The sequence below is a fragment of the Lepidochelys olivacea genome (assembly GCF_965140295.1).
Source record: "Lepidochelys olivacea isolate rLepOli2 genome assembly, chromosome: 1".
Taxonomy (NCBI): Eukaryota; Metazoa; Chordata; order Testudines; family Cheloniidae; genus Lepidochelys; species Lepidochelys olivacea.
The window spans coordinates 236,448,605-236,464,146 of record NC_140411.1 but is presented as its reverse complement, the minus strand read 5'-3'; the positions used below and the strand labels follow the sequence as shown (position 1 = coordinate 236,464,146).

Here is a 15,542-nt window from a genome sequence, read left to right as displayed (position 1 = left end):
AGGGAAGTAACACTACTTACCAAACAAAGGGTATGTGTTGAAATTTATGTATTCCTAAGAATAAAAAGTGTACTGAGCACATTGGTAGTATGGCATATACAGCTGTTTTCTAACTAGGAAGCCATATGCAGTAGGGACCAATGGTTATGATAATGTGTGATCCATAGCGCTAAGCCAAACCACAAGAATCTGACCTGACTTTCAGCTACCTACCCCAAACACAAGCAGAAGAGAGGAAGAAAGGAGAAGGTGTTGCTTAGTAAGCCAGGGTGTGATTGTCCATCAGGTGATGTATACTCCTGAGATATGGCAACATTTGCCATGGGAGGAAAAAAGTCAAAAATAAGTTGTTAATAAAGAGTACATAACAACTAAAACAGCAATACTTATTTTGCCAAAGTGTCCAGATTTTCTGACGTCCAAGAAGCTATAAGTACCAGAAAATAAATATCCCTTTTCCTCGTTCTTTCATTCTTTCTTGTGTCTGAATGCCTTGCTTGGCTGCTTATCCTTCTTGGTGACTGGAAGAGCAGACCATTTCTCTCCAAATAAGCTGCTGGGAACTGGATACCATTCACTTCCACCCCTTGCCAGTCCAGTCAACTTCTTCAGAATTATTTTGAAACCTTCCCCTCTGACCTAAATCAATGCTGGAAATTCAGAGGGGGAAAAATAACCTTCTTATATGGCATGCAGTTTTTAAAAATACCTGCCTAACAGTTGTACGAATCAATAAGATTAAAATCTGCAGAATAATATTCTACCATTCCTCTTTTCTCACAGGGGTATATTCCAGGGAAATAAGATACAATGAACTAGATAGACAGTCACAACTAGTGTATTTTCTTTCCTGTTTTTTGTTCCTCTCACCTTCCATGGTGCACTGATCTAAGACTAAGGTTTGAAATACCACCTTTCCTTGTAGCTGCAAGTTTGAATCCTGGCTGGGTCAACTCAGCCATGATCCAAGAGAGGCAAATTGAGTTCCATGCTGTGTTTGGAAATCCTGGGCCCTGCTGGTCAGGCTGCCTGCACAGCTCAGGTCTGGCTGCTACCATAGAGCATAGAGAGACCATGTGGATGAGGTAATATCTTTTATTGGACCAACTTCTATTGGTGAGAGAGACAAAATTCTGAGCTACATAGAGCTCTTCTTCAGGTCTGGGAAAGGTACTATGAGTGTCACAGTTAAATTCAAGGATGAACAGATAGTTTAGCATAAGTAGTTAGCACAATTCCCAGACCTGAAGAAGAGCTCTGTGTAATTTGAAAGCTTGCCTCTCACCAACAGTTGATCCAATAAAAGCTATTACCTCACCCACATTGTCCCTCTAATATCTTGGGACCAACAGAGCTAAAACAACACTGCCTACCATGGGGCATAGGTAGAGATAGTGAATATAGCCTGTTGCTCCCCCTTGTAAGGTTTTGCCAGCTAATTTATGCAATGCATAGACCCACTGGCTATGCATCTGGCCTAACCAGAATCCTCCTCTCTTTAGAGAGCTGCAGATGCCTGTCCTGAGCAATGTTCCCTCTAATTTTTTCCATCCATGTGTGGAATAAATTATGTGCACCGAGGTAATGTGCAGATGTGCGCCTCCAGTAGAAACAAAAATCCTAGATATAGAACTGGAAGGGACCTCGAGAGGTCATCTAGTCCAGTCCCCTGCACTTGTGGCATGACTAATTTTCTAGACCATCCCTGACAGGTGTTTGTCTAACCTGCTCTTAAAAAATCTCCAATATTGGAGATTCCACAACCTCCCGAGGCAATTTATTCCAGTGCTTAACCACCCTGACAGTTAGGAAGTTTTTCCTAATGTCCAACCTAAACCTCCCTTGCTGCAATTTAAGCCCATTGCTTCTTGTCCTATCCTCAGAGGTTAAGAAAAACAAATTTTCTTCCTCTTCCTCGTAACAACCGTTTACATACTTGAAAACTGTTATCATGTCCCCCCTCCATCTTCTCTTTTCCAGACTAAACAAAGCCAATTTTTTCAGTCTTCCCACATAAGAAATCATGTTTTCATCATCTTTGTTGCTCTTCTCTGAACTCTCTCTAGTTTGTCCACATTCTTCCAGAAATGTGGTGCCCAGAACTGGACACAATACTCCAGTTGAGGCCTAATCAGAGCAGAGTAGAGCGGAAGAATTACTTCTCGTGTCTTGCTTACAACATTCCTGTTAATTCATCCCAGAATGATATTTGCTTTTGTTCCCCTGTATCCCATTTCTGCAGAGATTGAATATGTGGGCACGGGGGGAAGGGGAGAGACAGACAGAGAGACAGAGAGAGAGAGTGTGTGTGTGTGTGAGAGAGAGAGAGAGAGAGAGAGTGTGTGAGCTGGCTGCTGGGGAAGTCTCCGAGAGACCATGCGCTGTCTGTTTAAGGCACTCACTCACTGCTCCGTCAGACCTCAGACCACAGCAGCTCTCTCCTGCTCCGAGTCCTGAGCCCTCTCCCCTGCTCAGTGGAGTTGGGGTATGGGGGGGATACCCAGACATCAGCACTCCCCTCACACACACCCCATTCTGCACAGCCAGCAGGAGGGTCCTGGGAGCAGCTGCTGGAGCAACGTGGCTGCAAAGCAGTGGGGGGAGGGGCACCTGAACAGATGCTGTCGGATGTGCGCAGCTCTGCTAGTCAGGTACACGGCACTTGAATCATTCCTGGGCAACCGCGCAGCTTAGCGCAAACACAGGTCCTGAGTAATTTCTTTGGAGAGCGCACAGAGCTGGAGAAACTTCCTGTGTCAGTTTTCGTTGCTGCTGACCCCAGGGCAGCTTTCTATATTTAAGATGCTCTGGGGCCTTTTCTGCGTACATAAGCCTCATGGGATTTTGGCAATTTTTTTGTAAAGCACTTGGGTTTCCTTAAGGATTAAATGCACAGGGTAAAATTTTCTAAAGTGAATGGGCCTAAGGCCCTTCAGTGCATAAGTCACTTTTGAAAATAGGCTCAGGTTCCTAAATCACTTAGGTGCTGTTGAAATGTTTACTCAGAGAATACATGTAAAATGTCATCCTCTCTTTCCAGTTCCATTCTCTTTCTTATGGCTGCACCACAGAGGAGGCAGATGTTGAGGGAAATAAAAGTGAGGAGGCATTAGCTCTGGGGTAGGTAGAAGAAAACTAAGGAGTGATCAACAGGGTAGAGAACTAGAGAACAACAGAACATACAGAAAGGTGAGAGAGAGCAATATCGGTAAAGAGGGGGTTGAATAATTAATGACCTATCACCAGACTAGCTTCTTAGTGTGACTTTCTTACGTTGTCAGGTTAGAGAATGAGGGGTTCATTCCTTCCGCAATGTAGAAAAGAGTGATCTCTTTTGTCGCCTTTCTCTTCCTGTCCCCAGTGGCAATCTGAGATTTTAAGAAGCATGTTTTCTGTTCAGAGCAGACATGCCTAATCCTGACAGACACCTGGAACTCTTGCACTAACACTTGCCCTGAGCCCTCACGTCACCCACACTCCTACTGCCTACAGTTAGCCTCCAGAACTGAGATGCGTAGGGATTTTCTATTACCAATCTCCGGTTGCCATTGAAGCTTGAGCTACAGAAATGGCTAAGAGTTTCTCTAGGAGCGCTGTTTTCCATATTTGGTGCCCTCAGGTTTTTAAATATCCTATCATTGAAGAAAGACTTTTCTCCCTCTTTTGATGGTTCTGCTATATATTTATGTCTTGTTTGGACTCTGAGTTCTAAGAGGGATAGTCCAATACTTAAAAGTACTGGTCTCTGCACTGGAATAGCTCTATTTCAAGCAGCTTTGATGTGTCCTTCACAGCAGTACTGCTATCAGCTTCTGTGGCTTTGGCTTTCATTGGCCTTACCATGTCAACACTGACCAGCATTACCACCACCTTTCTGGGTACTAATATTGAACATGGTACTGTTGGCACCCTGTGCCATTCAAGTAGCAGCTGGTCAGTGCACAGGTGCCAGCACCAGAAGCACAAGTGGCAGACACTTGATAACAGACAGATCCCTTGTATGTGGAGTCAGAAACTACATTTGTGCACTCTCAGCTGCACCCTTCTACTGCATCATCCTTTCTCATTTTTGCTAGAATCGTTCATAATTAGTTCACACAGAAATTCTGCTTGATAAGAAATCCCTAGTAAAAAAAAACTTGAAGATAGCTCAGATTATAAATTCATATCAGTTACTTTAAAATAATTGTAATTCTCTATGAAGGCCAGATATTCAGTTTCCGTTTGTTAAAACTTGGATTCACTACACCCATCAGCACAGATTATGGATCCCAATTCATACACACAATATGCTGAAAGACGCAGTAGTTGATAGCAGCTTAATTTAGGTTCAGTTGTGCTATGTTGAAACAAAGGCCAGTATGATTTTGAGACTGTATATGCAGAGTGTAGTATATGGTGGAACTGGGAGACAGTGGGCTCCCCTTGATACAGCTCTGGTGAGACCACACAAAGAATACAGTATTTGGTTCTGGGCACCTCATGATGAGAATAATTAATGAAGTGCTGGAGAGGCTAAATTCAAAAGGAAAGTTGGAAGAACTTAACATAGTCATTTCATTAGGTCCCATTGCACTGTGTATAAATTTGTTGTTGCTTTCAAGCCCCTACATCGTGTGATAGCTGCTGTCTACATTGCTGACCTGGTCTCCTATTATATTCCCCCATCAACTTCTTCACTCCACCACTGCTACCAGCCTGAATACCCTGCTTGACTCCTCTTCCAAAATTCTCTGTAACCTTCTTCCATGCTTGAATGCTCTCTGGATGTCTTCCCTGCTGAAAATTCCTTCCCTTCAGTCATATCCCTCCTGAAAACTCACTTCTGTCATTTCACGTACAAGGTTTAAAAAAAAAAAAGTGACATTTATTAGGCTGACCTGTTATTTGACACCCTTGGCTGCTTCTTTTCCTCCTCCCTTCATCTGTTTAAATGATTAGGCAAAGAGCACAACAATTGTCATTGCAGACTCTTTGGAACAGGATATATGGGGGAGATTTGCAGAGATGCTAATTCCTATCAGTACTTTGTAAATCTCCGCTTCTTTGTGTTTTGTTATGTTTTTTTGTGAGGCACTAGCCCATTTTGGGGCATTTAAATCTGATGATAATATCTAGGCTTGCTAAATGTCACCTGATAGGAATATAACTAGGTACAAGTATTGGAAGAGGGTAACCATCAGAGAAGAAAAAAGGTTGCTTAGAACAATCAGAGAATACAAAGAAGAGGAACATTTTGGTGAACAATTTCTGAACAACCTGTTTGTTTGACTGTGTAACTGTGTCTCAGCAGAAGTACTGAGTACCCCACCTGAACTAGACCAGATGATCACGTGGGAAAATGCCATAGGGAACAATCCTGTATTGAATAGGGATATACCAGGTGACTTTATAGGATCAGCTTTTATGATGTCTTTTTTGGTCTACTTAGCAGCGTGGTTGTTTTCCTTTTCCAGGTATCATACAGGCTTTTTGAAGACATGGGGCTGTTTGAAGCCTTTAAAATTCCAGAGAGGGAGTTCATGAATTACTTTCATGCCTTGGAGTGTGGATACAGAGAGATACCTTGTAAGTAAAGCTACAGGTCAAATAAGAGTCTCTTGCTCAGATCTCATTGACTTTTGACATGTTCAGTAAATATTTTTATACATTCTTTCCTCTCCCTGGTCACCACAGCCATTTCTTCTTTCAAGGGCTGCATTTTGTCGCCTGCCTCTTGACTAAATGCGTAAGAGTAGTATTCCTCTTTTGGTGTGCTGTACACAAAACTTTGTGCAGTGTGAAAAGAGTACTCCACAGTTTTGTCAATATATGCAACACTGCTAAGCTAATTGCCTCCTACGCAGAGGCTCTTCCTGAACTCTGCCATCACATTTCTGTCTGTTTGACATTTAGGGCTTTTTCTTTTTCTTTTGTTTTTTAAATTTTACTTCATAGAGAACTTTGTGTAAATCTCGGGTAGTAAGATGGCTCCTATTTTGAGAGTTTATAGGTATCAAGGACTGTTCTATCTAGCCATGTTTTTTATTGGTTGATGGTATTGTCAGTCTTATCTGGATTTTGTTGGAATGGTTGCACACCCCCCCCCCCCCCCGCGTGATATGCTTCCACACCAGAGATGCTATAGAACAGTGATTTCTAGAAATCTAGAAACCTGTGGTCCTGGCATAACTTTTAGCAGACATCCCCGCTATTCTATGCTAGCTAGCTATGGCTTCAGAAGCAAGTATACACCCATATATAGATATACGATTTACAGTAGATACATATTATATAGAAAATGCTGGATGTTATTGGGGTACATTTACTGGGTATATCTGTATAGAAATATATAATCTATATTTTTCAGATTCCTAGGATTCTGTCCCAGAATTATATTATCTTTGCCAAAGAAATATAACATTTAAGTTCCCCCGGATTTGAAGGGCCTTTTATCTACGTGCTGCATTGTTGGAGATTGATAACAGAGCTGAATAAAATCTATATAAGGACTTGTGTTTGTTGTGGTGTTAGCTCAAGATGTAACTCTAGTGTTGTCCTTAGTCTGACTCCCATCCCCCTCTCCCCCCACCCCATCTCTAGCTCAACTTAAATGGTACGTTACTTTAAACTTGAGCTAGCTGGCCTGTCGGGGGGGGGGGTGGGGTGTGCACGCGTGTGTGTGTGTGTATTGAAGCTCAAGGGCTGCTGATGCTCAAACTAGGGATGCAGTGGGGATAGAGCTACATGCAACAACTTGAGTTAACACAGCTGGTCAGATGCTAATCCAATCACCATATAGCCTGAGTGTTATTTCCAGATGTTGCTGCCCTCACTCAAGATAGGCTAGTGGAATAACTCAAGCTAATCGTTGCAGTGAAGACAAGCTCTTTTTGTTAGAAACTGGGAGAAATCCTGCCCACAGTGACATGAATGGGAGTCTTTCCACTGATTTTAGAGGAGCCAGTATTTTACCCTTTTTATTGACCAGATGATACTTGCATAACAAAAGGCCAGGGAAGTAGAAGGGAGCACGGCTCTCACTCCTATGCTAAAAGCTCCCTCTCTTCTCTCGTGTGTGGGGGAGTAGCAGGGCCGGTGCAACCACTAGGCGAACTAGGCGGTCGCCTAGGGCGCCAAGTGGTGGGGGGCGGCGGTGGAGCAGAGGTAAGCTCGGGCAGGGGGGCACAGGGAGGGCCGCCTGCAGCAAGTAACGGGGGGTGAGGGGGGGCGGCGGCGCACAGGGGAACTGCTCCCTGCCCGAGCTCACCTCTGCTCCGCCTCCTCCCCTGAGCACCACCCCGCTCTGCTTCTCTCCTCCCAGACTTGCGCGCCAAACAGCTGCACGCGGCTCCCCGGGCCAAGAGGAGGGAGGGAGCAAGCTGTTGCAGGGGGAGCTGCCCAGGCCGAGGGGAGGGAGGGAAGGAGGGGGCGGCGGCGGCGGGGAGCTGCCGCGAGGGGGGGGCGGCGCAAGGTGGAAGTTTCGCCTAGGTCGTGAAACCTCCTTGCACCAGCCCTGGGGAGTAGTGCTTCCCCATGGCTTCCCCTCTTCATGTCTGGTGTATAAAAGCTCCCCCTCCAGTAGCAACCTAGTAGTAAAAGGAAAGCTGAAAACTTACAGAATTGTAAAATAAGCCAGAGTCCTCATATCTTGTAATGGCTGTTGTTTTTTTGCTGTTCCTTGAACTAAAACTCCCTAGAAGTTCCCCATTGTATCCAGTAGATGGTGCTGTGCGCCCTCTGATAGAAAGAGTCTGCATGTTTAATAATAGTGTCATTGGTTGCCTTGATTTGTATCATAGATCACAACAGAATTCATGCGACTGATGTGCTACATGCTGTTTGGTACCTTACTACTCAACCTATCCCAGGACTCCCAACAGTGATTAATGACCATGGGTCAGCAAGTGATTCAGGTATTCTTTTTAATATACTGTTCTTTTAAGACATGGGTTGCGGAATACTATACATTTCATTTGCTAGAGAAAAATCACCAAATGAGGAGGCTGCATAGGAAGGACTTTCAAACCATTTCAGCAATCTATATTAGATATTTAATGTGTCCTAGAATATTTATTTGTGTGTTGCAACTGTGGTCGACCAATTCTTTCCAATAGATTTCCATCAACTATACTTAGGGCCCTACCAAATTCATGGCTGTGAGAAACGCCTCACAGGCTGTGAAATCTGGCTTTTGTAGGCGTCTCAGGGTATTGCCACCCTTACTTCTGCACTACCTTCAGAGCTGGGCAGATGGAGAGCAGCAGCAACTGCTGACCGGGCCCCCCACTCTGAGGGCAGAGACACCAACAGCAGCAGCACAGAAGTGAGGATGGTCAGAAAAGGCACCATGGCGTCTCTGTCTCTGACACACACACACTCACTCTCTCTCTCTCTCTCTGAGCATTCGGCCTGGAGTCAGGGTCGAGCAGCGGTGGGGTTGGGGATGCTCCAGCTACTAGGCTGGGCTGATGAGGGACAGCACTTTCTTTTCCCCTGCAAAGGCCGTTCCCGGGACTGAATCAGACCCACCTCCAGGAATCTCCCCAGCTGCAGAAAGCTCCATGGCTGCTGGCTGAAAACCTAGGTCTGAAGGCAGCGCCGCTGCCACCAGCAGCGCAGAAAGAAGGGTGGCAATACTGCGACTCCCCTACAATAGCCTTGCAATCCCCCCATGACTGCCTTTTGGGTCAGGACACCTATGGTTACAACACTGTGAAATTTCAGATTTCAATATCTGAATCTATGACATTTAAGACACTTAAAATCCTATGACTGTGAAATATACCAAAATGAACCACCATGAATTTGGTAGGGTCCTAACTATGCTATAGAAGCACAGTATTTTACACTTAAAAATATGTGAATTCAAATCTTTTGTAAGCTTTGTAGAACCATCTTACTTTTTCATGTTCTTTATAAGCCCTTTCTTTCTACAAGCCACTTAAGTGATGTCTGCAAGTTAGCGGAGCTAGTGTGTATTGTTTAATAAACACTTGGGATCTTTTGGGTAGAAAGATGTTTTACAAAAAACATTTTTGAAAGACATTCACTCAAAAGAATCACCATAGCAGAATAGGCCAGGTGTCTGGCTAGTCCAGTATCTGCCTATGAAAGTGATCTGTTCCAGAAGTCTCAGAAGATGACTTCTGGGTGGGTTAGCAGCAGCAGAGTTTGGACCTAGAGCCTCTGAGTCTCAAAGCATGCACCTCCACTGCTTGAGCTTAAAGACCCAAATCTATTAGCTCAAAGACTATAAATGACTCTAATCTTCTACGTGGTCCAGCCATTGGAGGGAAACAGAGAGTCATGCAATGTAAACATGGGTTAGCTAAGACATGCTGGGCTGCTCATTGATTAATGCCTCACAATTAATTAATTAATTAACTAATTAAATAGCACATAAATTTACAGTGTTACAATTAGGCTTGGAAGGTTTGATTTTTACTGGTAAATGTTGGTGAACGTTGATTTCACCATACACACGCAAACTAACGAAAAAATATTTTCATTTATATTAATCAAAATTACAGTTCGGCAAAGTAAGAAAAATGCTGCTTGAGAAATTGAGAGTTTGATTTAAGGATATGTACTTTGTATATTTTGACATATGATGATGACAGTTTGTGTTTAACAGTTTTATACCGCTTTAACTTTTTGAATCCAAACATCTACTGTCACTAAATAATTATTGTCTGACTCCCCCATTATGTCCTGCAAAATTTACATACATAGAAAGAGGAGGAAAATGCCTAAAACCTGGAATTTTGCACAACTGAGAAAATTTAAATAAAAATAGGAAAAAAAGCTTAAAAATAAACATTGATATTATCCATCAGAATTATAAAAAAATAAACATACCATTGTGCCAATTCTAGTTAGGGTAACAGTCATTTTTGAGTTGCTGGAACATACACAAAATATCAGAAATCATCAAGTTCAGTATTTCTGCATTAGGTTATGAGACCCGATCTGAGATGATTGGTTTTGGTGAAATGTTTTGGGGGGTTTTTTGTAACACACAGGCCCACAATTTTGCTCATGGTCTATATTTTCAATAAGTAATTAAACCTCAGTAAGGAACTCTGTTTCTGCTCAGATTCTGATAGTGGAATCACTCATGGCCATATGGGATATGTGTTTTCGAAGACATACACACCTGCAGATGAGAGTTATGGTTGCCTCGCTGGCAGCATCCCTGCCCTAGAATTGATGGCGCTTTACGTCGCTGCAGCCATGCATGATTATGATCATCCAGGAAGGACCAATGCCTTTTTGGTTGCAACCAGCGCACCTCAGGTAAGTCTTGGGCCACATTTTTAAAGTCTACATAATTGTTAAGCCTCCAAAGACTTCTGAGCACAGTTTTCATTGCTTTTCACTACCATATGATGAATTTATCTGCTCTCTGCCAGTGCATTAATGGCTAATATAAAACACCAGATTAACTCATCACAGCACTGATTAACTAGAAATGGGAGATTGTCTGGAGTGTAAGAGCAGGATCTTCCAAATCAGTCTTAATCACCACTAGGAAACAGATATTCAGCTGCTGTTACTGCTGTCAGAAATTAACACTCCTTAAAATCTCTGCAAAATTTTTTTTAAAGACCTGATCCTTTCCCTCATTTCTCCCATCATCAGAAGTCATTTCATTATTCCAATAGTCATTCTTATTTCCTGTTTTTCTGTTTCAGACATTAGGAGGATTCTTAATTCTTAAATCAGTGTATTGTTTCCACAGGCCGTGCTGTATAACGACCGCTCTGTTTTGGAGAATCATCACGCAGCTGCTGCATGGAATCTTTTCATGTCCAGGCCAGAATATAACTTCTTAGTCAACCTTGATCATGTGGAATTCAAGCATTTCCGCTTCCTGGTAATTGAGGCCATTTTGGCCACTGACCTGAAGAAACACTTCGATTTTGTAGCCAGATTCAATGCCAAGGTAATAAGAAATTCTAATTTGCAATGCTTTCTAAAGGGAAAGAGGATTCTTCTTGCCCTTCTGCACATCATATGGGTTACCGGCTGGGAAAGATCACTAAAAAGGCAGCCCCACAGATAGCGAAACACATCTCCATTCAGTGAATAGTGATACTGAAACAGTAACAGGTATTCCTAAAAACATGTTCTGAACTATTTTTCATAATATTCATTTAGCTATCTAAGGTATTGAAAATTACCAGAAATTAATTAGTTTAACTGGATATTAAGCTGCATCACTCAGCAACACGGCATTGCCTCTCTCTCTGTGGATACACTGATGAAGGAACCACACATGCAGAAAGCTTGGAACCTAGGAACGTGTGATCAGTTTTGTTTTCCATTTCTCCGTAATCATTCTTTCTCTTTTATAGGCTTTAAATGGCTGAAAATAAGCATCTTATGCACTGTGTTAACAACTTAGTCCAAACATTTCAGTTAGGCAGCTAAATCCATAGTAAGGTACCTACATAAGTGAACTGATTTTTCAGAGGTGCTGAGAACTCTCAACCCCACTAAAATCAGACAGATCGGTGGGTTCTCAGCATCTCTGCAAAACAGGTCAGATAGGGTCAAATCCAAAGCCCACTGCAGTCAATGGAAGGACTCCCGTTAATGTCAGTGGTGACTGAATTTGATGCCTAGATCACTGATTTTGGTGCCTTAATTTAGACACCTGGATTTAATAACTTTGTCCTAAATTTTCATTTTTGTGAGGTTAAATAGCCAGAGAAAATGGATGAGTTAAAGCCAGAGGTATTATAGCTCTAGATCCAGCAACAAAACATGACTGCCAGACATAACTTGGAGGTGCTCAACATTAAACATGTCACATGTGAAGGTGATATTTGCTCTCTCTCAGAAGAGGAAATCAGATGCATGGCTTGATGTGGCATGTCATAGAATCATAGAATCATAGAATATCAGGGTTGGAAGGGACCCCAGAAGGTCATCTAGTCCAACCCCCTGCTCAAAGCAGGACCAATTCCCAGTTAAATCATCCCAGCCAGGGCTTTGTCAAGCCTGACCTTAAAAACCTCTAAGGAAGGAGATTCTACCACCTCCCTAGGTAACGCATTCCAGTGTTTCACCACCCTCTTAGTGAAAAAGTTTTTCCTAATATCCAATCTAATCCTCCCCCACTGCAACTTGAGACCATTACTCCTCGTTCTGTCATCTGCTACCATTGAGAACAGTCTAGAGCCATCCTCTTTGGAACCCCCTTTCAGGTAGTTGAAAGCAGCTATCAAATCCCCCCTCATTCTTCTCTTCTGCAGGCTAAACAATCCCAGCTCCCTCAGCCTCTCCTCATAAGTCATGTGTTCCAGTCCCCTAATAATTTTTGTTGCCCTTCGCTGGACTCTCTCCAATTTATCCACATCCTTCTTGAAGTGTGGGGCCCAAAACTGGACACAGTACTCCAGATGAGGCCTCACCAATGTCGAATAGAGGGGAACGATCACGTCCCTCGATCTGCTCGCTATGCCCCTACTTATACATCCCAAAATGCCATTGGCCTTCTTGGCAACAAGGGCACACTGCTGACTCATATCCAGCTTCTCGTCCACTGTCACCCCTAGGTCCTTTTCTGCAGAACTGCTGCCTAGCCATTCGGTCCCTAGTCTGTAGCTGTGCATTGGGTTCTTCCGTCCTAAGTGCTGTTGTCCTATGTCCTGTTGACTGACTATGGATTTGTAAGGTCAGTTGGCAACTGTCCCCCTATGTTGGGTCCTTGGATAGTATGAGTGGTTACACAATAAAAACAAGTGGGAGGAATTAGCTGAAAACATTAACCAAATAAAGCTTTCTTTGCTAAATATGTCTCTGCCTTAAAGGAAATTATCTATGATTATTAGTGATTTAATCACTCATTTATATTGCAGAAGTGCCTACAGGCCCCAGTCAGAGATCAGGTCCTATTTATGCTGGGCTGCAGGCAGCATAAATACATGTAACAGTCCCTGCCCCAAAAAGCTTGCAGTGTAACATATGCAATGGACAATAAGTGGATATAACAAACAAGTAGGGGGAAGACCGGATAACACTGAGAAAATCATGTATGATGTCATAAGGAGTGGTCTTAGCATTACCAACTTCCATTGTCATGTGTTTTGTAGACATTGAGACAGGTGAGTTCTAAGGAGAGATTTGAATGAAGACAATGACACAGATATTAATGGGGAGCTTCTCCGATGCATAAAGGGTGGTGTAGGAGAAAGGGTTAAGGTGCTTTAGGGAAAATTGAACTAATGGGCAATGAAGGCTGATATCATTGGCAGAGTGGAGGTAGGATACATAGTCACATCATTAAAATACTGGAGAGAGAAACCGCTCTGGTAGAAATGTGAAGCCCTTGATTTCCCTGTGCCTTACCGCTGCCTATTAGATCTTGTATTGAGAGGCTAAAGCTGCTTCATTATTTAAATTATAGCTGTGGTCACTTTAGATCACAAGAGAACCCTTTTGTTTTAAAAGGGGCAGAATAATATGTGTCAGCTGCTGCTGCTGTTTTTGTTTTTTGTGGGGGAACTCTTGCAAACACATTTAGCCCAAATAGAAAAGTAACATAGGCCTTGTCTGTCTATAGATCACAAGAGAACCCTTTTGTTTTAAAAGGGGCAGAATAATATGTGTCGTCTGCTGCTGCTGCTGCTGTTGTTTTTTGTGGGGGAACTCTTTCAAACACATTTAGCCCAAATAGAAAAGAAACGTAGGCCTTGTCTGTCTACACACAAGCTTGCACCAGTTTAACTAAAATTAGTTTTAGAACACACCTCTGGTTAAATTGGTGCAACCTTGTGTATAGATAAGGCCATCGTTTCTTAGAAAATTTTGTAGGTCTGTCTTCTGCTAGTAATGCTTTAGAGCCAGAGTATTAATTGCTAAATAATTATATGATTCCTAATTATCTATCGCAAAACTTAATTATTGGCACTTATTCTTCTTTTTCATGCTCGATCTACACTCCTAAATTACAAACCAGGGCAAACCCATCTACTTAGGTTTGTAGTTTGCATTCAGTAGCTGAGCATGTTTTAGCACATCACAGGACAAGATTTTCCTCTTACCATGGGCTCTTGTAATGGTTTTCTTCCCTTTTGTATCTTCCAGGTGAACAATGATGTTGCAATTGACTGGACTAATGAAAATGACCGCTTGCTGGTTTGCCAAATGTGCATCAAACTAGCTGACGTCAATGGGCCTGCCAAATGCAAAGACTTGCATCTGCAGTGGACAGAGGGCATTGTTAATGAATTTTATGAACAGGTAAATGTGTGTCCAAAGCAGAAATGACTAGCTTTACTTTCTGTCCTAAATTATTCTGTAGTGTGGTTGTGTTTGAGCCTGGAGTTGATTGCATTTCAGTGTTGGGTGAAATTACTTTTTATTTTTAAAGAAAGTTTGAGGAATACGCTTTCTGTTTTTGCATGAACTATGCCAGGTTCAAAGTTCATGATGGCATTCAAGAACAGAACACCGGAGCTTGGTTTGCAAAGCAACCCCCTAGTATTCCCTTGGAAGTTTGAGTTCTGAGGGAGCCCTGATCTTAATCTTTTCCAGTTAGAATTAGAGAACACCTATGTTGCCTGTTTAGCACTGCCTGTATTCAGGGCACCTACCCCACTGCATCCAGGGTTAGCTGCCCACCCTGAGTTTTCTGGGCTCTGGATAATGGCACCACATATCTTATGTCATCAGGAATGGGCCAGCAAGTTGAACCACTGCCCCCCAAAACTCAAGAATCTTCTGGGAAGGCCTGGACAGTGACCCACAGGTTTCATGCTAAGCACTGCAGGGTGCTGACTGCCCCTAGTTTTAGCGTATTAGCGACTGCATTGGGAAAGGGCTGGCTTCCCTCTGCTCCCTAGTCGAATATGTAGGGGGAGTCAGGGGAAGAAAAATTCAAGCATTTATCTGGACTCTTCGTTTAAAGCACCTGAGGATGCAAGAGGACACTTGCCACTGCATAAATATAAGACTAATTATTAAAAATAAATCCTACTGCAGGAGTTCTGCCATAATCTCCTAGATTTGTCTCCAGGACTGTGTTCTTATTATTTGTTTGCTGCATCTCATTGTAGCTCACATAAAGAGATGCAGTCATTTAAACTCCACTGCATACCAATCAAATATAAAAATTTGGCTCACGTTGGTGCCATCACAGCTGATGGCATGCACAGTGCGTGTTCTGGTACACTAACGGCAGCAATGTCATAAAAGCGGTTGACAACGAACCCTAAAACAAGATCAGCAAAAGCATGATGATGTTGTGTGTTTTACAGTAGATTCATTCCATCTGCATACTCTGATTAAGGTGTTATCTTTGTTGCCCTTGCCCTCAGTCTTCCTTTTAGGATGGGCATTATATAGTACCGTTTGATTCTTGGCTTCAAAGTGGTTTCCAACATGGCTGATAGCCAGAAACATTCTATTAAATTGTTAGAGATTTTTGATCAATGCACTTTGTGCCTGAAAAAATCGATGCTTCTGAGTGCTTTATGCAATGTGCTTTCCATTGTGTCCTTTGAATGACATTAGTTGCCATACCAACATGATGTATAGTAGCAATTTTCCTC

The 15,542-nt window shown here is 42.7% G+C and overlaps 1 protein-coding gene across 1 annotated transcript in view; it reads left to right on the top strand.

Moving 5' to 3' along the window:
• PDE3A (phosphodiesterase 3A) overlaps nt 1-15,542 on the top strand; it is a 364,936-nt gene that overhangs the window by 337,815 nt on the left and 11,579 nt on the right. Inside the window, exons 10-14 of the mRNA XM_084643244.1 lie at nt 5,457-5,568; nt 7,782-7,895; nt 10,079-10,278; nt 10,724-10,927; nt 14,077-14,232. Of these exons, the coding sequence (XP_084499370.1) occupies nt 5,457-5,568; nt 7,782-7,895; nt 10,079-10,278; nt 10,724-10,927; nt 14,077-14,232 (786 nt within the window). The remainder of the gene's footprint in view (nt 1-5,456; nt 5,569-7,781; nt 7,896-10,078; nt 10,279-10,723; nt 10,928-14,076; nt 14,233-15,542) is intronic.